At 38.4% G+C, this 24,784-nt stretch overlaps 1 protein-coding gene across 1 annotated transcript; it reads left to right on the forward strand.

Annotated features, from left to right (window-relative positions):
* Window positions 1-10,861: 10,861 nt before the first annotated feature.
* On the forward strand, window positions 10,862-15,683 carry LOC146473864 (QRFP-like peptide receptor). The gene is made up of 2 exons (XM_085117893.1): window positions 10,862-11,580; window positions 12,363-15,683. The coding sequence occupies exon 2, from the start codon at window positions 12,412-12,414 to the stop codon at window positions 13,552-13,554; it is 1,143 nt and encodes a 380-aa protein (XP_084974019.1). The 5' UTR covers window positions 10,862-11,580; window positions 12,363-12,411; the 3' UTR covers window positions 13,555-15,683.
* The last annotated feature ends 9,101 nt before the right edge of the window (window positions 15,684-24,784 follow it).

A 24,784-nucleotide genomic window follows, 5' to 3' on the forward strand; every position in this document is an offset into this window, starting at 1 on the left:
TGATATGGATGTTGTGTCAGTCGCCGTTGTTAACATTCACAGCTGCAACTATGTAGACGTATTGTTTTACATTTTGAGTAAATTGCATGAGAGTCTTTGCCCCACCAAGTGCAAACGTTCCTTACAGGTTTGTTGAAGTCACGAACACAAAATGCCATATAAGTCACGAAATCGTTCGTTCAACGAATGTTCATCCGTTTTCAATATTTACACACTAACTGACATCGATCCTTATCAACTCAGTAAATCTATCACAACTGATTATCGGTTATATCAGTGGCCAAGGGGTACACGGGTATTTGCAATGTTGTGGAGGATCCCATTATGTCCATGAATCTATGCAGTTTTTATGTATGGAAATGTTTTTCTTTCTTTCTTTTTTTTTACGACACGGTTTCAAGGTCGCATTGTTTATTTAGGCATTGTACAAGGGAAATAAAAGTCTTTGACGATATTTTGGTGTTTCCGGCAACAGCGTCAAGACGGGAAGAGAAGAGGGCTACGTTTGAGGCGTACATGTAGTTTAACCACTTTCATGGTGTCACGATTAAGCAATGTAACTAACATTACGACATTAAATCAGAAGACTGATTTAATTGTGACTTGCCAAATTAAGTCCACATAGAAGAATATAATTCTGCTTGACTAACCTTTTCGATAGCTGTTTGTCCCTAAACTTGTTTCACTTCTCCTCCGCCGGAATATTTAGCTTTGACTACCACGGTTTGGTCCCTTTTTCTTGAAAACCTGAGTACTGGAATTTTCAGATGCTGCTATAGGACCAAATTATATGCACTTTAACATTTGAGCTAAACGCGATTTCGTCAAATTGGAATCTTGCGCTTAAAAGTTAACTACACCACCGAACGGGGTACAAAAAAAACAAAAACATAACAAAACAAAAATGTGGCGGAGTAAAGCCACTTCGCAGAGCATGCAGTCGTTCTTTTGGAGGTGGAGCGCCGATTTAACAACCAGTGATTTCTTACAATGACATGAAGGGAAAAATGCCCACGCTTCCTTATGGTAAGCCGTTTGTTGCGAAAGTCAACATTCTGCATGTTTATATTCAACAATTTAAGAGCGGCCCTCCGTAAATATCGACTATCGTCGTTTGGACGAGAAAAAATGAAATCCGTCAAACTTTGTCAGAAAAGAATGGTCTATATAAATGATTTACATAAATATAACTTTCAGCTCAGTTTGATTCGTATTTTAGCTGTAGTACGACCATCTTGGTTTTACCGCTCTGAGAGGGCTTTCAGCGGCCATTTTTGGGCACCCTTTTAACAATTTGCCTTCCAAAGAAAACGTTACAAATCTGAACAAAAACTCATTCGAGACAAGCAAATGTTTTTGGTAAGGTTGAGAAGCTTCCTTCTGAATTTGATCGAAGTCTGATTTTTGCCAGTGCCAAAAACTGGCTGAGTTTAAAGCAAAATATCGCTAAAGATACATTAGTTGGTATCCTAAAACTGCATCCCAGTTGAAGAGCAATGTCTCATCTGTAAGAATATGCAATAAAATTTTGGGCAGTTAAAAGGACAAAATTATAGAAGAAGTTTTCACTATACTTTTGTCAACAAACACCGCCTTTGTAATTACCATAACAACATGAAAATAACGATTTGCTATGAAAATAATGATAAATTCCACTTACCACGTGAAATATCAAGACCTGGACATTAAAAATATATCAAGTTATTGTTTCAGTAGGTCACAGCCGCGATTTTGATGATTTGCTGTGCGAAATCACTTTGATACACCGCAACCGTTAAACTGAGTTGAACTCTTCAAAGTCCGTCAGGACAACCATCAGCCAAAAAAAAATTGTCCTTCGTCTCATAAGCCGTCACAAGGAGTCAAATATTTCTAGCTTTGTTATCCTTAATGACCAAAAATTCTTTTAGCAACCATCAAAATCCTGTTTTGAACTGGAGATTCTCGTCAAGAAATCGTTTAAGTTCTGATGACCTTCCGCCATGATTAAACAATGAGATTGCGTTACAGAAACGCGCGCACATCCAGACGGGTCGGGGTGGGGGTGGGGAGGAAATGAAAATGGAGCAGCTCCTAAATTAAAACAAAAAAAAAACAAAACAAAAAAAAAAAAAGGCCATTTAAGATTTACTACCAAAGCTATTCCGTGCATTTTGGGAACCACGTAGAAAACTGCTTTCCCGGAATAATTTTGATTATGATAAGCCCCTGTACTTCTTTGGTTGAAGGGAGAGCGGTAGGGAGGGGGGGGGGGGGGGGGAGGCAAGTAACACGCTAATTTACAGTATCAGTTGATCATTTGTCCCGACAAAAAGCCCATATATTTTCTCCAAACTTAACCCTCTTAATACGGCTAATACAGACAACGGACATTTTCCTGTGTCCCGGGTGACATACATCGTTAACCCAACATTACGGACACCGGTTGCATGTGGCTATATAACGATAACGATACTTAATTTAACGTGGGATTTACGCTTAGCTTAATCAGCTAGTTACGGCCCAAATTTTATACTAAAAATTAGGAAGTACAAAATGAACAACAATTCATGGTAAAAACACTTAAGAACGGTTTGCTGTAAGGACCGACTAAGCGTATACAAAATAGAAAAAACCGATTTCCCCAAACTTTGCCAGAATAAAGGGCTTAGTGAACTACTTCTAAAAATATAAGTTTCGTTTTGTTTAGAGCTTTATTTATTTTGGGGGAATTTTTTTAAAATTTTAACCATGGAGGCGGGCTAAAATCACGCCGAAGTAGGCACTTTTGTAGAAGCTCCCTTTTATACAAGGAGCCTTTTCTAGAAAATATTAACCCAACAGAAGGAACAATTTTATTTTCTTAGACGAATAGCGGCGTTAAAGTTAAATAAAACGTAAACATGAATTTTTGACCAATCTTTTAAGTTGCGCCTTTTTACCGGTGATTATAACAACCTAATTTTGGCTAAATTCAAGGACAAAAAAAGCATTTTGGTACATCGCTTTGCCCCACGAAACTACACTCCGGGAAAACATAATCATTTCAACTAAACATTGATCGAATAAAAAATTGGGGTAAATGAAACAGCGAGTTCTCAGAGCGTTTTCAAAACATGTCACTTCAGCAATTAAGAGCGACCTTTGACCTTTTATATCGAGGGGAAATATAAACGAGAGCTCATAAACCTTGACTTTCCTTCGCCGAAAGACGCTTATTTTTACTCTGCTGGCACATTTTGAGTAAAGGAAAACTACACATTTGAATTTGAACTTATGTACTAGCTATGAAAGATAATTTGAAAAGCAAAATTAGCAATTCAATTCGACTTTGCGTCGGCGGTTTCGATTTGTTTACCACGAAATTGCGATTTTAAAGTCTGTTTACAACACAAATACGCAGGGTTGTCGCTAAGCGCCGGCTGCCGGCGAAATTCGCCGGCTGGGAAAGAGGTCATCGCCGGCTGAATTTTGGGTGGCAAGCACTCGGTTTAAAGGGCAATGAACAGTTCTTTAGTTACCCACAAGCAATTGTTCGATTTAGAATAATATAAACTCGTGACTACCTTGAGTATCGATGCCATAAAGTAATTGAAATAAAGTCTTGTTTTGAGAACTTGTTTACCGTGTCCTCTTTCCGTTTTCTTCGTCCGCCATCTTGTCAACACGAAGCTTGGTAGCCCCCGCATTCAAGGCGTTGCAAAAGATTGGGAACGAGTTTGTTATCAGGATCGGAGAAAGAAGAAGTCTTTCTCTGTAGCATGACAGAGAAAAAAACATGAAGGAACTTCTTCGTAATGTTTTAATACAGCTTTTAATTGGTTAAATTTTATTGCTTATAACATGTTTATGCTCATGAATAGCAAGAAGAACTGGGCAAACGGAGGAACAACTGAACAAACCAGAAACCAAAAACCAGAAACGTAAACGGTCCGCCGAGTGCTCGCCGGCGAAAACGAACGAACGAGAAACCGAGTGAACGAACCCGCGAAACTGGATGAACAGCTGAACGACCGAGTGGACAACTCCTTTGTTTGCAGTTCTAAGCGTTTATAAGAATCGATTTTCTGATGTTCTAGTGCAAACTTAAAAGCACTTAATTACCTTTTCGGAACGAATGGAAAGCGATGTAGCTTTCGTTTTCATTAAGCATCAGGGGGGTCAGTAATGTTGAAAATCTTACGCACGTATTTTCATTTTTAATGTTAGAGTATACATGGCATTCATGAAAAACGGGTTTTAGTTAGATTAGATTAGTTGTAGTTAGGTTTTAAATTTTGTTTAGGAGAGTTAGGTTATTTCTAATTTTTATACTCCTGATGGATTTTACCGTGTTTAAATAAAGAACTATTCTTCTAGTGAGCTCACCAAAAAGAGAATTAAGAAAGCAGCATAGATTGACGAACTGAAGTAAAACAAAGCACTGTCTGCTCAGAAGCCAGGTCTGTCATTCTCCTTAGGGGCACAGTGAACAGACCTGGTAGAGAGTTCAAGGAACGCCAAACAACGAAAATCACACGAAGGAAATATGGAAACGTCAAAGCGAGGGAGAAAATTTTCAATAAATTCAGGGTGAATCTCTGTACCACACGTTTCAAACTGCGGCACCACAGCGGACCTTCTCTTTAATGGTTGTTTCTTTTTGTATAAAAGAGCCCCTAGATTTCACCAGAGTGCACCAAATTGAATTAAAATTTTCAAAATTTCCTGGGGAGGCCCCCAGACCCCCCTAATGGGAGGGGGCAACCCCCTCCCATACCTATCCCTCCATTGGCGCAGAAGGCACTTCGCGCGTTCTTTAGCCGGCTCAATTTCTCAGCTAACCGGCAGACAAATTTCTTAGCTACAACCCTGAATACGGCATCCACTACAAGGTAAACCTCATTCTACTGAATGATTAATAAATCCTTCTTACCTTAGAGATCTTTTCTTGACTAAAAAAAGACATAGTCTGCATTCGTTGCAAAATTATTAAGCCGCCCGATCGCTAAACGATTAACCAAATAAAGCCACAGGAATCCCACTGTATAAAATTGTACAATACCGGGACCGCACAGCTCTTTTTATTTATTTAACTGTGATTCGTTTTGCACTGTACTGTCCATTAACAATGAACTACCTTTATATGACAAACGTTGCGACTTGTCAGATCTCTGTGACATTTAGGAAACTGCGATAAAAATGGGAATGATATAGGCTAATTCCACATTGTGGCTGTACCCATTTTTTTCTTTCTTGTGATCTTACCACTTGCTGTCAATCCAACGAAGTCTTAAGTGAAAAAAGATACAGAAATAGAAATAAATTCCTTGCATCACAAACAAGTAATAATTATAATAAAACAATAAACTTCAAGCAAAACTATAGATAGGGATACGGCGACTGTCTCGGTGAGTAGTAATATGAGGTACCACACCCCTTTACAAGATCTCTTAAGGTGATTCCGCTGAAAGAGAAGGAGTATTAAAAATTGTTTAAGACTTGGTCCTGATCATGACTATGTTATGAGCATTACAAAAATGCAATAAAAAATGGGAGTCACCGTGCTCGTTTTTGTGCAACCTGGATGGCTATTATAGTAAATAGATGGCCCACAAGGTTTATATTAGGAACGCTAGTAATCAGAAAAGGGAACTATCATTTCTAAAAAAATTAGTTTCTTGCATTAAAATATCGAAGCAGTTCAACAAAACTTACTCTAATCTTACACAACAAACTATTTTCATTGAACTGGAATTAAGATTATGAAAGAAATTAAAGATTTTGCTGCGTGTGCACGTAAGCAGCACTACCTAAATACGTGCTTTTTAAAGCATTCAAATAAAAATATCTCAAAGTAGACTATTAAACTTTTCTTTAAATCGCGATATATAGTGGTCAAACGTATGACATTTAAATTGATGCTTTAAAAAATGGGGTTCACCGTGCTCGTTTAGAAGAAAAGGACCATTTATTTTCCTGCCGAGCTTAACCTTAAGGAAATCCCGTAATGTTCTGCGTGCGCGCGCTAAATGACGCGAAAAATTATGCGGAAAGGGACTCTGCTTTGCGCCTTGGGTGAAATCCGTCTGTAGACGCCCCAAAAAAGCCGTTAGCATGTATAGATGATATTCCCTTCTCCCCTGACACTGACGTCCCATGCCATGCCCATCCAATGGGAGCGGCACAGATCCTCTTATTTGAACGCCATCTGATACCAAATGTGTCCCGATGTCTCGGTCAAATAGTGAGCTCAAGGTGACTTTCGCTTTTCTCAAAAATGCCTTTGAAGGTAAAACAGTCAATTACTACAGGTACTTTACCTTGCTTTTTACCTTGGAAATTTTAACATATAGAAAATAGAATGCATTAATGTTTTATTCACCACCGCCCACATTTGTTGTTCCCCTTCCCCCCCCCCCCCCCCCGCCTCCGCCTCCGACCTGAATGAATTAATAAATTCAATTTCTCTTGTCACATACATTCGGTTCCTTGAAGGCCCGCAAATCTAATAAGTCACGTTCTCTTCTTGTGAAACAAACAAGGCTATCATGATCGTCCGTACATCTTTTGTGGTTTTAGGCAAAAAATCCTTCTTCACGGACTTAAGTATTGATGATCAGGGAAACTTTTCGCTTTGTATATTTATAAAGCAACAAGAAAGCTTTTTGCCTTTACGTTTGCGGTAGCTTAGTTGTTTCGTGACTTTTAAACAAGTTTTAATTAAATTAAATTATTTTAAGCTTTTCGTAAACGTATCGAAAACATCGCAATGTTTACTAACGTTTTCGGCCTTTTACCTCTGTTAAGTTCGCTACAGCCGGAAGGGTTTTGGTTTAAAAATTACTCCTTAGACTGATCCGTGACGATTCTTGATATAAAAAACGCAAATCATATACAAATTTAACCACGTTAGCTGAGTTAGAGGTTAATTGTAACTTTCAACGTTAAAAAAGAAGGAAAAGAAAAGAAAAAAAACTCTCTTTGTTTTGAGAGTAAATATTTTTAAATTAATTTATGTTGGGCATTCATATACACAGTACACACCACTAAAACATACCTGCCCGTGCCGATAACAACTTTGCTTCAGTCTTACATAGCGTCTCGAGTGTTGCAATAACGCAGATGCCCTTGCGTGGATTTGGTACACTTGGCAAGGATTAAGCTTTTCACATTGGCTAAATTGTTCACACTTGAACCACATGTTCCCCCTACAATCTACCCATATTCTAGCCATATATAAGCACCACTGACTCCGGTGGTCGTAGCCACCGACGATAAACTCCACGGTACACTCAGCAAGTACAACGTCCAATGAACAAAAGAAGTTAGCTTTCGGGACACGGCGCTCTTTTCAATTTACGTGATCTTTAAGTAATTAAGATATTACATCTTAGTGTCCGGAAAGAAAAAAAGGCGTTTTGAATTGACGTGTCATGGTAATACCGAAATATGTAAGTACACATCTCAGTACGAAATGTACTCCTGGCATTCCTGTGGTTTCGTTAACTTGTTCTTTGGCTTGAGGCGTTCCGCGATCTCGGTCAATACACTTTTGCATTGAACATAGACCGTGTTTTTTAGGCAGGAAAAGATCTCTAAGGTAAGAAGGATTTATTGATCTTTCAGTAGAATGAGGTTTACCTTGTAGTTGATGCCGTATTTGTATTGTAAACAGGCTTTAAAATCGCAATTTCGTAGTAAACAAATCGGAACCGCCGACGCAAAGTCGAATTGAATTACTAATTTTACTTTTCAAATTATCTTTCATAGCTAGTACATAACTTCAAATTCAAATGTGTAGTTTTCCTTTACTCAAAATGTGCCAGCAGAGTAAAAATAAGCGTCTTCTGGCGAAGGAAAGTCAAGGTTTATGAGCTCTCGTTTATATTTCCCCTCGATATAAAAGGTCAAAGGTCGCTCTTATTTGCTGAAGTGACATGTTTTGAAAACGCTCTGAGAACTCGCTGTTTCATTTACCCCAATTTTTTATTCGATCAATGTTTAGTTGAAATGATTATGTTTTCCCGGAGTGTAGTTTCGTGGGGCAAAGCGATGTACCAAAATGCTTTTTTTGTCCTTGAATTTAGCCAAAATTAGGTTGTTATAATCACCGGTAAAATGGCGCAACTTAAAAAATTGGTCAAAAATTCATGTTTACGTTTTATTTAACTTTAACGCCGCTAGTCATCTAAGAAAATAAAATTGTTCCTTCTGTTGGGTTAATATTTTCTAGAAAAGGCTCCTTGTATAAAAGGGAGCTTCTACAAAAGTGCCTACTTCGGCGTGATTTTAGCCCGCCTCTATGGGTAAAATCTTAAAAAAATTCCCCCAAAATAAATAAAGCTCTAAACAAAATGAAACTTATATTTTTAGAGGTAGTTCACCAAGCCCTTTATTCTGGCAAAGTTTGGGGAAATCGGTTTTTTCTATTTTGTATACGCTTAGTCGGTCCTTACAGCAAACCGTTCTTAAAAAGCTAAGAACTGAGAATCGGATGAAAAAAAAAAAATCCAATTACAGGCAAACTTAAGCGATCAGATTTTGTTCTTCACTTCCTTAGTGCCGGCTTTAATTCTAATATCATTTGCTAGCTCGTCCCATATCTTTGCGGCAAAATATCTCCATGATTTGAGACCATATTTAGTCGTGTCAACTTTTGGCAGAGAAAGGATATGATCATGTCGATAATCATGTCATGGCCATATAATGCGCACGGTCTATTTTCGGTAATCTTTGTATGTTGTCCTTCAGCAGCATTTTGATTGAGGACTTAAAGCTGCTGTTCGGATAAAACAGTATTAAAAATCCAAGCTTTCGCCGATCAACGGTATCATCAGGAATGACATATTTGTTCATTGTCACAATTACAGTGTACCCCGTTGAAATATATACAGATTTTGACGGGTTAATATGATTTTACCACTAAAAGACATTAACAAAATTGCGTGTTCCGTCGTTTTCTGTCTGTTATGCCTGCACCAATTGAAAGTTTTACTTTCTTGGTTTCTTTCTGTAGTTATTCTTTGTAGCGTTCCCTTCTTCCTCTTTGTTGTTCTATTGCTTTGCATCAGCCTCGGAGGCTGATGCTGATACGAAATTGATTCTGTTGTCGTGTTTCAAGAACTATAACGTATGCCTATAATAAATGAGCGTAAAGTTTCTGTAGTTTGAACTGTTTAGTCACTGTTTACACTTGCAGGAACAGTTAAGAAATTAAGCAACGTTTAGTTGCCGTAGAAATGTCTGCCGGTTTAAGCCTTTGCATGGATATAAAAACATGTGTCCGTGGCATTTTTTTCTGGAGCCCGTTTAATATGGACACGTTGGCAGGTCCCCTTGGTGTCCGTATTAACCGGGTTCCGCTGTAGGTAAATCAATAAATGACACTTACTATTAGCTGTTGTGCCCTATTTGTCAGTCGGCATTTGATAGCATTTCCAAAGATGTTCAGATTTTGCAGTTTTCCTGGCTCCATTATTTGTTGTGTTAAACACTATAAAACGTTCCAAAACACAAACAGGCAAGTGTTTATTGGAATTTTATCCGTATTTTATTTACTGTAATCCGTTAATCAACATGTACATGTATTCCCATGGAAACTCTCATATTTCAGTTTTACTTGCCGATAAATATAACTTTTAACTGTTACCTAATATTACAAAAGATAGCTGTCAACGAGCTTGGGATACTTGTGACATGAATGAACTAAACAGAAGACTGATCGATCAACCGATGCTGTAGATAAGGGTTTTACTTGCCCACCCCTCCCCACCCCTCTCCCGCTAACCAAAGAAGTACAATACAGGGGCTTCTCAGGCTTATCGTAATCAAAATTATTCCGAGAAAGCAGTTTCCTATTTGGTTCCCGAAATGCACGGAATAGCTTTGGTAGTAAACTTAGTAAAGGTAGTAAATCTTAAAAGGCCTTTTTTTAAATTTAGGAGCTGTTCCATTTTTATTTCCTCCCCACCCCCACCCCGACCCGTCTCGATGTGCGCGCGTTTCTGTAACGCAATCTCATTGTTTAATCATGGCGGAAGGTCATCAGAACTTAAACGATTTCTTGCCGAGAATCTCCAGTTCAAAACAGGATTTTGATGGTTGCTAAAGGAATTTTTGGTCATTAAGGATAACAAAGCTAGAAATATTTGACTCCTCGCGGCGGCTTATGAGGCGAAAGACATTTTTTTCGGCTGCACGCAACATAAAAGTGGAGTGAGTAGGAGGCGGAAAGAGGCCAAGAGAAAGGCAAAACAGAGGAAAGAAAAGAGAAAAGGACTATGCCAAGCTGCAGTTGTGGAGTCCTTGACTGGGAAAAGTGCAGAAGAAGTTATATTGCCACTGCCAGATGACATGATCTGCCTGCAAAACACTGACGGCATTCACCCAACCGTTCTAGTGAAAGGCCTAGATCTACTTATTTCTTATGGGCGGCCTATCTGTTGGTGTAGCCAGTGAAATCCAAACATATCTAATTAGCAAATCCATTGAATGGACCCATTTGCTGTGTAAACTATTGGTGTGAGATTACATGTTTGAAACACTCTTTAGCATTGTTGTATCTTATGGTTTGAATTACTGTGGTAGAAGTACATTAAATGTCATGCGGTTCTGGAAGAAAAAAACCCAAAATTATTGATATCAACCTTCAAACTTTCTGCCCCCCCCCCCCCCCCCGCCTTCTTCCCCAGATCCAGGGTAAAACCTTTCTGACCTGGGCCCCCCCCCCCCTTTAATAGGGGAGTAAACTTCGCTTCCCCCCCTCCTATTTGCCAGCCCCCCCCCCCCCTTCTCCCCATAAATAAGGAACACTCCCTAATTTGTTAGCTGTAAGTTTTAATTTTAAGTTCCCGGACCACGCGAAATATACTCTATTCAACAAAATCGTCCCGTCCACTCCCTACTCCTTCTCTAAATATTACACGAAATAAAAACCTGCAAACAAAATAAAAGCTGTTATGACCGCACATATTATTTAAGTGACTTTCTTTTCTATGAGGCCGTTGTTACGCTGTTATACAAACGTCCTCACTTTGCGTTCGTGGGTAACAGAAACCCATAATGAAAGCTACTGAGTAGCACTTTCATGTGGTGCTCTTTATTTCTCGATATTCTGGAGCTTTAAGGATTGCAGAGAGAAGGAAATAAGAATAAATCTGCTTGACACAAAACCAACACACCTGCAAAGTGGATAAACAATAATTATCCATTGTGTATTTTTCTCCCTTTCCACACTCAAACAATGATAATGATACAAAAGACCAAAAAATAAACATATAGCAAAGTAAAGAATGAAAATGTCACATAGCGGTAAACACTTCTGGCACAAGCCACATTTGGCTTTTGTTCTGCAAGTCTAAAATCGACAATTTAAGATAAAACGTAGCGAATCGTGGGAGAGTGTTTGACACTTTCGTACTAAACAAAGACGTTTTTGCCCTTACAAGGGGTCTCCTCGTGAAATCTTTCACTCTGTACATATTAAACATGAATTTAAATTTGTTTGGCTTTATAAATTACAGTTTATTTTCAATTGCGTTCGTTCCACACCTTATACTTCCCACCGTACTGAGTAGCAGGACACCTTGCAAAGAGCAATTTTGATTGAAAAAAGAAGCAGTAAGTACAACATTTAATCCCAAAAATGAAAACAGGTTATTTTAAAAAAGTTGTAAATCCCCTTATTTAATTTCTGTATTTAACGCTCCTTAAGTCACCTTTCCTTTTTACGAAAACGCGAATAAATTTTAACTTAAAAATAACTTAATTTTAACAGTGGGCCCTGCCGCAAGCTTAGTTTTGATGTGTTTGACATCTACATTGCAACTTTATTTTATGTAAACGTCTAACAATTGATATATTTTGCAAAATGATATAAACAACTTGATAATTGCTTTTTGAGAACTGATAACCTCGGCCACATTTTCAAAGAAAGTCCCCCGTCGCATAACAAGGAAAATCTCGTAATTTAAGCAATGTATAACTGATGTTTGCTTGGAATTTGAGAGAGCTGTGCGCCATTGAGGTTATACGGGAAAAAATATAACTTACGGCGACTATTTTTTTTTTTTTTTTGGTGGAAAACAAGAAGCTTCAGCCAACTAACGAAGGTAGTTTTACCAACACCTAAAGCAAATCAGATATTAAGGCCCTCTTAACATTTCGCTCAAACAATTTCGAAATTGTTTGAAACAATCTGTCCACGATTGTTCAAAGAGTAGACAACTATATCCAGTGCATAAATCGCTATCCAGCGGATAAAATGTACTTCAAGCAATACATTTTATCCGCTGGATAGCGATTTATCTACAGAATAAAGTTATCCGCACTTTGATCAACTGGGGCCAGATGGAGAACGATCTTTCAAAACTATGATTTTCTTTTATTCTTTACCATCGTAGATAACACAGAGGATAATTTAGCTTGAAGGAAAGAACCTTTGTCTGAATTATGCAAGGGAACACAAGCTTTAACTCTACGCTGCGCACACAAAGGACGCCACTTGTGATTTGCTTCGGGGATGACCATGCGGGCATAAAGGCCATGCGCGTAATAGCCTACGCTACAATTCTACTGGTCTCGCTGATTGGTAACTCCTTCGTCATCAGTGTGCTGTGGCAAGATCGGAAGATGAGGAAACCAGTCAATTACCTCATAGCAAACATGGCCGCCGCAGACTTGGCAATCACCGTAGTCTATATGCCAAGAATGATATCATCTGTTATACGAAGCTATGAGTGGCTTGCTAATGGTACGATAGGCCTTATCCTGTGCAAAATAGTCCCGACACTTCATCTAGTATCCATTAAAGTGTCGATTTTAACGCTGGTGTTCTTGAGCGTCGAGAGACTTATGGCTGTCTCACCTCTTGCAACAAAAAAGCTCAAGGTGAGAAGCGTCAAGATCATTATTTGTTTCATCTGGCTGGTGTCCACCGCAGTCCATGTACCAAATATGTACGGGCTCAAACTCAAATCTGGTCTTGGCGGGACGAAGATTTGCGGCGCTAACCTCAATAAATTCTTTGGAAGTTCAAAAGGAAGGAAAATCTACGACAACGTACTAGCAGTGATATTTTATGCCATTCCCTTAGGTCTGATCGTTGTCCTTTACACGCTGGCCGCCGTTAAATTGAGAAGACGAATCGTCCGTGGAGTCGAGAGATTTTCCGATGGAAATGGACGCAGGAAACGCCAAGAACAAATGAACACTAATGTGTTTAAAATGCTGTTTGCAGTCACCGTGGCGTTTATTTGCTGCTGGTTAAGTTACTTCATCATGCGTAAAGGGATCATAGGAATTCGCATCTCGTGCAACGTTCAGTTCATTCGGAATTTTTTTGCGCACTGCAACAGTGCCATTACTCCTTGCCTTTATATCATATTCGGTCACAAATACCGCAGAGGCTTCAAGAGCATACTGGAGATGATGGCTTGCCGCCTTCCTGTCCGAGTGCGGAGTAGTACGACTTTGTCGCTAATTTCAGGAAGAGGAAGTTGCGGTTCGCTATGTCCAGTTTCCTCTCACGGAATTAGCCTTGTTCGACTAAATGTCGTGAGGGAAGAGAGCTCGAGGGCCTTGCCAAAGGAATAGATACTCGTTATTCCAAAACAAGACAGCTGAAACATCGTGTTCTACATCTACGTTAGACTAAATTGCAACAATGTATTTCTTAATTAACAAGTAGTTTTAGCTGCGGGTGAAAGACGTCAAGAGAGAAAGACCTGTAGACTATTGCACATGTGTTACAACTTAAACATGCAGTGCACAATTGCAAATAGCGCCTCTAACCCCAGTCCTCCCCACCCCCGACCACCTTCCCCCACCACCACAACCATGAAAGGCGACAAGTACAAAGAAACAAAGTCACAAACAAAGACGTATAGCACGACACTTTCAAATTCAGTACCGTGGATTTTAAGGATTCTCGTGCACAAAGGTTTGCGAGTCAACAGCAATGATGGGATTTTGCTTTTACGCTTCCAGTTAACCCATCGGTTACTAAGGGGCAGTGTCATCAATTTTAAGGGTCACTGTAGATAGCCAAAAAACGTATTTATTTTAATGGCATCACTAATATAATGGTTTTGTGTTGTTCACAATAACCCGGCTGCTAGTGCTCAGAATCTACTGTTAGTTATGATGGGCTGCAGATGGCTTGGGTGTAAGTGGATTGCAACTTGAAGAAATTGGCCATTTTTTTAAGTTCTTTCTATAGGCCGATTTAGACGGTACAACCTTTGCTTACGACTTTCGCATGCGCTTTCTAGAGCGTGCGCTGCTCGCGTCATGCAAAAGATCGCCGGCGCACAACTCTTGTCACTTAACATTGCCTATCTCTACGATTGTCGTAGAATTTTAAAACATGTTTTAAAATCCTACCACATTTTTTGTGTCATACACGACAGTCGTAAGCCAGTTGTAGGCTTGATTTACACGAAACAATTCGTGTCGTAGGCTTGTCGCATGCGACAAAGTTGTGCCGTGTAAATCGCCCTGATGTATTTTAGAGAAGTCGCTAAAAGTTTTTTTTTTTTTTTATTTTTTTATTTTTTTTTTATTACAAATAAACACAGAAAATTGACACATACAACAAAAGCCTTACAGACAAAAGAGGCGTTTACAGGACAAATAAAATAAAATAAAGTCCAAAAAAAAAAATTATCAGTAGCTAAACAGTTTTCTACAGCCGTTTTCTTTACATAGTTTGGTGGCAGCGGTAGATAATAACATTCACGTCAGATAATAATAAGGACAGTTTGGTAGCTACCTCAATGTACTAAGGAATGGGGACTAAGCTTAGAAAGGTGTGACCCTAAATTTTTTTTTCTTGATTTCTAATTAATATTGAGGAAAGGGAAGAGAGGCTCCCATTTCTTTTGATTTGCTCTTGATTTATAAGACTCAATGTGAAATTGTGATTTGAGGACCAGAAGGAAGCTTTTTAAAAGTGGGATCTTATTGTTTACCCTGCAACACCATATGAAGTACCTTGCTAAAAGAAAGCACATATTCAGTTGAAGGGCGGAAACGGAGTTGTCAGACCTCCAGTCAGACCTAAAAAAATGGCTACATCTTTTAAATAGTTTCTTGGTATTAACTTAAACTGCGCTAGCCTTTCAACCAAATTATCCCAAAAAAGAGAGACCTTTGGACAGAGCCAAAATAGATGAGCTAGGTTTTCTGAGGAGCCGCTACAGAAAGAGCACTTCTGGTCTTCTTTAATACCAATTTTGGTTAGAAAAACGTTTGTGGGTAGGATACGGTGAAGAAACCTGTACTGGAAGGTTACGAGTTTTGTGCTTTTGGTACACTTAGCTGCTAGCCCATAAGCGGCTTTCCAATCAGGAGTCCAATTTTCGTCAGAGGGAAAACTGTTGTTCCATTTCAGTTGGCTTTTTACTGGTGAGGTGCTTTTGGTGGAAAGAAGTTTCTTATACACTAACCTGTTACCCTTGTCACTTTTAAGAAATGTATGGAGGAAAGAGTCGGGTGTTATTGTGTCACCAGTTTCCTTAGGAAAATGAGCATTGTAATGGTAACGACGGGCTGATACAAGGCCAAAGTACCTCAATGGCTTTACTTGTATTTTGTGAGTGTTAATAAACTCATCGAAAGAGAGAATGTTGTGCGAGTCCTTCATTAGATGAGCTATCTTGGTAATTCCATGAAGAGAGAGTTGTTTATTGAAAGCCGGTTTGTCTTCAATCCTAATTAGCGAATTGTGCCATATAGGTTGCTCAAGGAATTGTTGCTTCGTTCAGTTATATGTTTACAGAAATTGACTTCTGACCAAATTTACAGACACCAAGCACTTTGACTTTATTTTAAGGCCATCTAAAATTTCTCTCTGGAAAGAGTTTTTTATTCTTTCCCGCCATTGATCCAATCCATAAGGCTTCGGTCTTAGTGTTGTTAAGTCTGAGACCAGACACTCTGCCAAACTTTTCAAGTGTATCAAGACTGGCAGATAAAGAATTTCTAGTTCCATTAAGGATAAATGTTGTGTCGTCTGCATACTGACTTATTTTAATTTCTGTATTGTTAACAGAGATTCCTTTAATATTATCGTTGGATCTTATTGCTTTGGCTAAGATCTCCGCCGGAAGTATGAAGAGATATGGAGAGAGAGGGCATCCTTGCCTAACCCCCCTTTGTAATTCAAAGAAACTGCTTGACCACCCATTATTCAGAACACAGCTTTCAATGCTTTTGTAAAAAGTTTTAAACCAATGTATTAAAGAGGGTCCAAAACCAAAGTGTTGGAGTGTGCGCTCGATAAAAGGCCATTCCAGCGAGTCGAAGGCCTTTTTCGAAATCTATAAAAAGTAGTAGACCTGATATATTTTTTTTTCTGAAGCATACTTGATAATACAATCTATCAGCCGTATGTTTTCTCCGATGAATCTTCCTTTAAGAAAGCCAGTTTGATCGTTGATAATAAGTCTTGGAATAACAGTCTTTATCCGGTTTGCTATGGCTTTTGCAGCTATTTTATAATCACAGTTCAGAAGAGTTAGTGGGCGCCAATTTTTTAAAAAGTATGATTCGGAATCTTTCTTTGGTATAAGTTTAATAATACCTCGTCTCTGTGTGATTGAGAGCATTCCTGAGTCGTAAGCATAGTTGAAAGCACTGATTAAAAAAAGGGGACAGGTCTTTCCAAAATATTTTGTAAAAATCAGCAGGGAGACCATCCGTTCTAAAAGTTGCTGAAAGTTGATTATGGTTTGCTCTTCCTTGTAGAATAACCTTAATATTTTCTTCCCGGTGTTGTTAGAGAAATTTCATGTTACAAAATAAGTTCATTGTAAAATGTTTGTCAATGAGCAGTTGTCACCAAAATGCAGCAAAATCGCCGTGACAGTGCCCCTTTAAGTCTGATCGGAGAACAGCATCTGGATTTCACAAAGTACAAATCTGTGACAGCATTAGTGATTTAATGTTAAGTGGACTCGATGCATACTAGATGGCTATGAAAGTGTGGCTATTCAAATAAAAGTAAGTAAGTAAGTAATGAAGTAAAACCTTTATTAAAGTGTCGATGTATTTAGCCTAGGTAGACTAATTGGGTACACTAAGAAAATATCGTACTAGTAAAAGTTAGATATTTACAAGAAAGTGATTAAAATTAACGAATATGGGAGATCCTATGTAGGTTGCGTCCACCAAATTTCCAAAAATTAATACAGTTAGTAAACAGCGCCCGCGGGAACAACATTTTTTGCACAAACAGTGACGAAGTTTCTTCCTTACTGTAACAACGTTCGGAAAGTTCTGAGGCCACCGTTTTGCTAGTGATGTATACAGGTTAAAGACGGCGGCGTATCCAGATTTCTCAGCCTCTATGGCCAACGGTTATCTGAAGAGACTCCAGCTGGCGTACTAGAAATAGTGCTAGAATGACAGAGTCATTACGGGACAGCAAAAAATAAATAAATAAATAAATAAATAAATAAATAAATAAATAAAAAAAGTTTTTCGACTTCCCAAGAGTCTCTTCTGGCCACCAAAGGGGGGCCAAAGAGCCTGAGGACTCTGGGTACGAGATTGAGGGTTCCGTGGCTAACAAGACAAAGCAGTCGATAACGTTTAAACTGTTTCTGCCTTTGTGCATCAGCTTTACATTGTATTTCTCTTTATTTGTTCGAACGTGTGTCTGTTCGTGGTAGTCGCCCTTAAGGAGGATTGCCATGAAGATGATTTTGCTTTAAATTTCATTGAAACCCATTATGAGAAAAACAAACAAACTTGATGAATAATGTTAGCCTTGGAAATCATAACTTGAGACCTGAGTCGGTTAATAATAATAATAATAATAATAATAATAATAATAATAATAATAATAATAATAATAATAATAATAATAAATAAAATAATTAAATAAAATAAATGTATAAATAAATAAATAAAAAGAAAACAAAAACTCCTGAAAATTTGAGAATTTGTTGTTTTTTTATTATTATTTGAATGAAAAAGAAAGTGAATCGCATGACCCTTTCTCTTGTCATCGTTATAACAGTATTGGTATTAAATGTATCAGTGACATAAATGATAGATAAGTACGTTATTTATGATCATCCAGGTGATGGTAGTCCTGAGACGGAATGTTTGAGGTAACATTGACTGACGTTTCCACAACTTGAGCGGGTCATCATCAGAGTCAATTAAATTGCGGAACGCCAGTCGATAGTATAAATTCACAATAAATGATAGCGATAACAGCATTATAGTTACTTAGAGAAAGTTTCCATTTTTCTTCTTTTTGGTGGTGTTGATTCTTTTGTCAGTAGATCTACTGCTGCGTTTGCTGGTGATTCAATGTTGAGTCGGCAATCACAATACATGTATTAATTTAGAACTTAATAGCGGAGCTCCCGCGCGCGCCGCAAGGCGCGCGCGAGCGGAGCCCCATAGCTAAGAGATTTTGGTAAACCCATCAGTGCGAGAAATTTTGGTTTGGTTATGACGTCACTTCCGTCCGACCGACCGTCCGACCGACCGTACGCATGCTACTCCATGTAAGCCAATATGAAATTAGAGACTCAAACCCTGTGCTGCAGTCCGTTTTTTTACGGCGGGAAGTTGCATCACCAACTGCGTTTTAGAAAGAAATAATAAAAATGATAATTTTGGCAGACTACAAAGTCAATTTTTGTGACCAACAGAGGGAGAAAGAGCAATACGACTAGCGGCGGGAGAAACAAATTGGCTGCCATATCATCAGAATCTTGAAGTGAAATCACTTTACTCCGAGCCGGCTCGACGAAACGTTGGATTTTTCCTCTTGAAGTGAAACGTTTCGTTCACTTAACGTTGTAGAAGGAACTAAAAAAATTGTCAATGGAATAAAAGGACTGCTTGATCTGAGAAGAGGTGAGTATATTCATGTGATTTTGTTGACAAAATTTTGCTGGATTGCTATCGTGCAAGATCTTGTTTTCTTGCAGTGTTGAGACGCCGTTTAATTTAAACTTAAGCTTAATATTGCTGACTTCAGAGCAGTCTTTTGAACTCATTTTTTTTTTCGGTCCACGTTCATTGTTTCCCTTGGTGTTTTATTTTCTAATCTCCTCCAAATTTTACTTTCCAACAGCGGGAGAAAGAGTAAGACGACTCGCGGCGGGAAACTACATGAAGGTGGCACTGATCATAAACAGCAGGCGCCGTGAGTCTTGAAGGGAAGACCCTAGAACTTAGCGGAACGGTGGAAAGGCAGAAAATCACCCCAAATCCTAAAACACGGAACGGGTAAGGGTTAGGTTTAAGGTTATAGTATATTTGGGGTGATTTCCGCCGTTCCCTGTTTTAGGATTTGGTTGGGGTGATTTTCCACCATTCCTCCGTTCCACCATTCCGGCTTTTAGGGTTGCCGATCTTAGTGAATCATTTTACTCCGATCCGGCGCGACGAAGCGTTGGATTTTTCCTCTTGAAGTGAAACGTTTCGCTCACTTAACGCTGTAAAACGAACGAAAAAATCAGCAATAGAATAAAAGGACTGGTTGTTCTCAGAAAAGGCAAGTACATGTATATTCATGTGATTTTGTAGATAAAACTTTGCTGGTTTGCGGCTGTTTTGCAATAAATTGATTTCTTGCAGTGTTGACCTGCTAACTTCAGAGTCCTTTGAGCTCATTTGTTCGGTTCATATTCATTGTTTCGATCCCTTGGCGTTTTATTTTCTAATCTGGTCCAATTTTGCCTTCCAACAGCGGGAAAAAGAGCAAGGCGAATAGCGGCGGAGGAGGACTCTTTTACAAGCGGCACATAAACAGCGGATCTTAAAACAGAAATCATTTTACTCTGATCCGCGAAGAAACGTTGGATTTTTCCTCTTGAAGTGAAACGTTTCGCTCACTTAACGTTGTAACACGAACGAAAAAATCAACAATGGAATAAAAGGACTGGTTATTTCCAAAGAGGCGAGTATATTTAAGCTTAAATGTGATTTTGTTGACAAAACTTTGCTGACTTTTGCAAGATATTTTTTTGCAGTGTTCACACCGCAACTTGTTTAACTTAAGCTACTGCTAACTTCAGAACAGTCTCTTTAGCTCATTTTTTCGGTCCATGTTCGTTATTTCCCTAGCCTTGGAGTTTTATTTTCTAATCTCATTCCTTTTTGCTTCATGTAAGAAAATTTGATTCTCAGGACAGGTAAAAATGACTATTATAGCAGGGCTTGAACAATCGATGAAACCGATGATCGGAAAATCAATCGATGACAATCGATGCCAATTAATCGATTGATATTGATAATTGATGAACAATCGATGCACAGGTTTTTTGTGATTATCGATTTCATCGATTATCAATTTTTTCGATTATCAACGCCAATCGATCAGTTAATTGACATCGATTGGTTCTCATTTTTGATGTGTTTTATTTTCAGTCAAGATTTACAAAAAGAATCTGAGTCCAAACTGTGGCTATAGTTCTCTTGTGACCGGTGGTAACTGTGTTTCGGACAGAGGCTGTACATGTTGTGTTATTGGCTTTTTCCCCCGCAGCTCTAACTAAGTTTCTCGATATGGTCTCTTTCTTTCCAGCTTTTACTATACGGCTCACCCATTTAAGCCTGCATGCAGTAAACTTTATCCATTTTTTTACCCTGTTTACTTTATGCACCTTTGCTGTGGCAAAGAAGTAATAAAATGATTACTGAAGCCTATTCACGTTAATTCTGGTTTATTTTATTACAATTCAGTATAATTACATCACCCACCATTCAGAGCTCACTCGTCTCCAGTCGCATTTGCATACAAACAATCCGGTGAACGAATTCAAATCTGAAACATTTGTGCATTCTGCGAGAGCGTATAAGTACATGCTGGAACGTGTGGAATACCGAAATTTTTTTTAACACCAATCGATGACAATCGATGAGTTGCGACCACTTTTGTGTGATTATCGATTGGTCATTGATTGGCCGATGCCAATCGATGCCAATTAACTAACAAGGCATCTATTGTCATCGATTGATTGATTGATTTTCCAATCATCGGTTTCATCGATTGTTCAAGCCCTGATTGTGGTCAGTGAAACAAACGTCTCGTAACACTTTTTTATCGTTAGCATAAACTACTGACAAGTTTTTCTCGCATATATTTCTAATTTTTGCATTTATTTCTGACAAACTTCACAGAGAATAAACACAAATACTTTAAAGGATAGGATATTTCTTTTCTAATTACATCCATTTTGAAATCACTGGTGATCCTTGGAATCTGATTGGTCCAAAATGGTGCAATTTATTCCCAAATTGCACCATTTTTTGCTCTAAATCGCATCCTTTCTTTAGCCCATAAAAATGGATTTGAAGTAACACAAATAGAATATTAATATTGACAATGATACTCTGTGATTTCAAAATGGATGTAATTAAGGGGTAATTGAACTTCGTGTCGTGCAATTTCTGTTCTGATTGTTATGAATAATTTATCACAGTTTGTTTTTTTTCCATTTATTACTCCAGGATACATGTATATTTTAAGTCTGTTTCATGGTTAGTGTAGCCTTTTTCTCTGAGGTTTATGTACAGCTTTTTGTTGATAAACAAAATTTGCCTAAGACAGTGACAGTTCGCCTCGATCATCTTTAAAACTAAAAAGAATAATAACAACAGAAAAAATACTTTGAGCGTGAAGAGAACTATCAAAAAGTCTCGATAAATAGCCAATCCCGTCCTGAATATTTACCTACAGTGTACATAATGTTTTGATATTTTTTTTGTACCCCCCACTCATATCCATGTAGCTTAGAATGTAAGTTCTGTTGAAATGGGTTTTTGGGTTTCAAGAGGATACCTTACTACCTTAATATACCTTATAGTATAGCAGATAGTATTTTTATTTGCATGAGGCCGAATAGAATTAAGGTTTAATTTTCAAGCGGCAGGGGTATTTTGCAGAATACCGAACGTTGAATCTATGGAAGTCCACCTTTAATGCAATGGCTGCCATAACAACAAATTAAAGCTAACCACCTGAATAATCAGTACTTAGCCCTAAACAGAAATAGAAAAGTGCTTAGACCTTGATAACTTTGTTTGTTGCTTAATAGGTGTCTCGCGTTCAAGCGACGTAGAGCGTACGGTTGAAACTGTGGATACCTAACCCCCACATCAAATTAATTAAAGCTTACAGAGCCGGCTTATTAAACTATACCAAGAATTTTGAAATAAAATGAATTGTCGAATTTTTAGCGCTGTTTTCTCAAATCAATTTTTTCACTTGTAGGGGGCACTTTAAAGAGCTAAAACTCAAATGGAATTTGTTTGTTTACCTTCAATTTTGGACAGTAGCTAGTTTAACATATAAGGAACAAAGACTTGTCGCGAATTTTTTCTTTTAAATAATATTTTTTCTCCGAGCGATTTTTATACGATCACTTCACATTTGTTTAATCGTATTAAGAAAATGTTCCGTAACTTTTCACTGCAATTGAATATCACAGAACGCAGACATTTTGTTTTTTGCGCTTTGGGTCCGGAAACTGAGGAGCAAATTCAATTAGCGAAAATTCACTTGACTTGTAGCCTTTAAAAGGTGATTCGGACGCTCGCATTTAGAGGTGGCAAACAATTCGACAATTCATTTAATTTCAAAATTCTTGATATAGTTTGATAGCCAGCTCTATAAGCTTTAATTTGATATAGGGGTTTACATATCTACAGTTTAAACTGGACATGGACATCGCTTGGACGCGAGAGACCTCTAAAGGTATACGGTAACCTTAATGCTAAACTGTTATAGGTGCGTAAAATGCGACATTCAGCGTTCGGCATTCTGCAAAATACCCCTTCCAGTTAAGCGACTAACAATATTGGGGGTCTAAGCACTTTTCTATACTATATAGGGTTATTGACTGCAAAGTGTGTCCACTTCTAGTGCTGCACTTTTTATTTGCCGGCAATGGTAAAAGTTCACACTCACTATCATCATTCTCACTCTCAATCAGCATCTCCTTAGTTTCACTGCACCATGTTTCACCCACAACAACAGTGTCGTCTCCACCCTTTTTTATCATTATCATCAGATGTGGGTTTGTTAACTTGTAAAAGACACTGGCCTGGCACTTCCATTGTCACTAATGTCTGCCCCCTTTGCTTCTTGTAGATGACTGGTTATTAGCACAATCTTTTAATTTTTTCAATTTTTTTATTGTATAGAAGGGAATGTTTTTTCAAGTGAGTGACAAGTTAAAAAAACAAGATATTTTAACCCTCCAGATAGTAGTAACTCTTCCCAATTGTTATCCTCGTTCTCTGTTTCATTGCTTCTCAATGGTCGCTTGACTTCGCAAATCTTTGGAAAATGGAGATGTCTAGGTATATTTTCACTAGCTCCTCAGAAACCACAAACTAAGGTAGAAGAAAAGTCTGCAGTTTCTTTCGCTGTGTTCAGCTTTCCTTCATTGAAGGAATTAGGCATAAAGTCATCAACAGTACTGGTCATGCTGTTCCAGCTTAAGATTAGTAGCCGGAGATTCAAAGACATTTTAATTTGTACCTTAACTTCTCTTTATCCAGGGAAGGGCATGGAATTCTGTCCATCATGGAGCCAGCCAACCATTTTCACATGAAGCGCACTGCTGCTCTTTCTTAACTCGCAGGTGTCTTTGACAAATTCCATGTATAACTCTAGCCACAAACTTTTGCAAAATAATGATTATAGCCATGTTTTTTTGAACTTTCAGATGCCTTCAAGTAATCATGATTAGCTGGGTCCTGTTGAAAAAAAAAACCCGCCTCCTCCTCCCTCTCTGTTACAAATGCACTTATGTAATCTGACAACAGGTGCATGGTCAATGTGCAACGCTATGTCATGAGCAACCCTCCATGCATTTCTTTCCATTCTTTATCTTCGTAATTTCATAGTGAGCTGGTCACAGTCGTCTTCTAAATTTCTATGTCTGATTTGTCATGAAATCTGAAAATATTCCATTTTATAGAACTGCCATCAGTAATGGCATCAGGGCCAACTCCAGAATTAGTCCTTTTCAGCCAGCTTTCCCCTAGCCACTGCTTTCGCGTGCTTGATGAATCCTGATGCGGTAATCAGACTTGCAAATTCTGGACAATTCGGCATCTCGGAACCTGACCTCATCAAACAATAGCATTATCCAAAACATGAACTTAGGGAAAATTTTAAAAATCATCATAGGCCCCCATCTGCATAAATTATGAACCCTCACTCAGGAGTGTTTTAAGATTTGCCACTGCCTGGGCACAAAAGCCATGCACAGAGGGTGTAACCTTTACTGGAAGGTTTAGATCTTGTGTTTTAGCTGTAGCAAAAAATAAATTGATGTAAGCTTTTTATTTACCATCACAGATCATGACAGATGTGATGAAAACACAGTATGGCTCATCAATCATTGTGTTAATGGAAGTTCTTGTTGAGGCAGTTCATTGTAAATTATCCATTCTTGCGTGAAAGTTTCTGACTGTGCACTTTTCCCATCAAGGGATAGGTCCAGTTGTATATTAAATTTTTTACCTTTTGATAAATGTTGATGTGATGGCAGGAGCCAATGAATGGGCACTGGCTGAGTATATAAAATTTTTCTTCAGCCATAAAGATTTTAATTAGTTGGCCTGATGCAGGGCTATTGCTCTAGCATGTTGTGTACAACAGAGATTGGCTACTGGTTGTCTGAGCCTACAATAGCCGTGTTTATAAGCAACAGTCAGCACTGTCACTCAATCATTCTTATAACTACAGTCAACTCTCTCGTAAGCGACCACCCTTGGTGCACGACAAAGTGGTCGCTTACGGGAGGTGGTCGCTTACGGGACAGATCAACAAAATAAGCGTAAT

This window comes from Pavona decussata, unplaced genomic scaffold (genome assembly GCF_977016875.1).
Source record: "Pavona decussata unplaced genomic scaffold, jaPavDecu1.1 SCAFFOLD_92, whole genome shotgun sequence".
Classification (NCBI taxonomy): domain Eukaryota; kingdom Metazoa; phylum Cnidaria; class Anthozoa; order Scleractinia; family Agariciidae; genus Pavona; species Pavona decussata.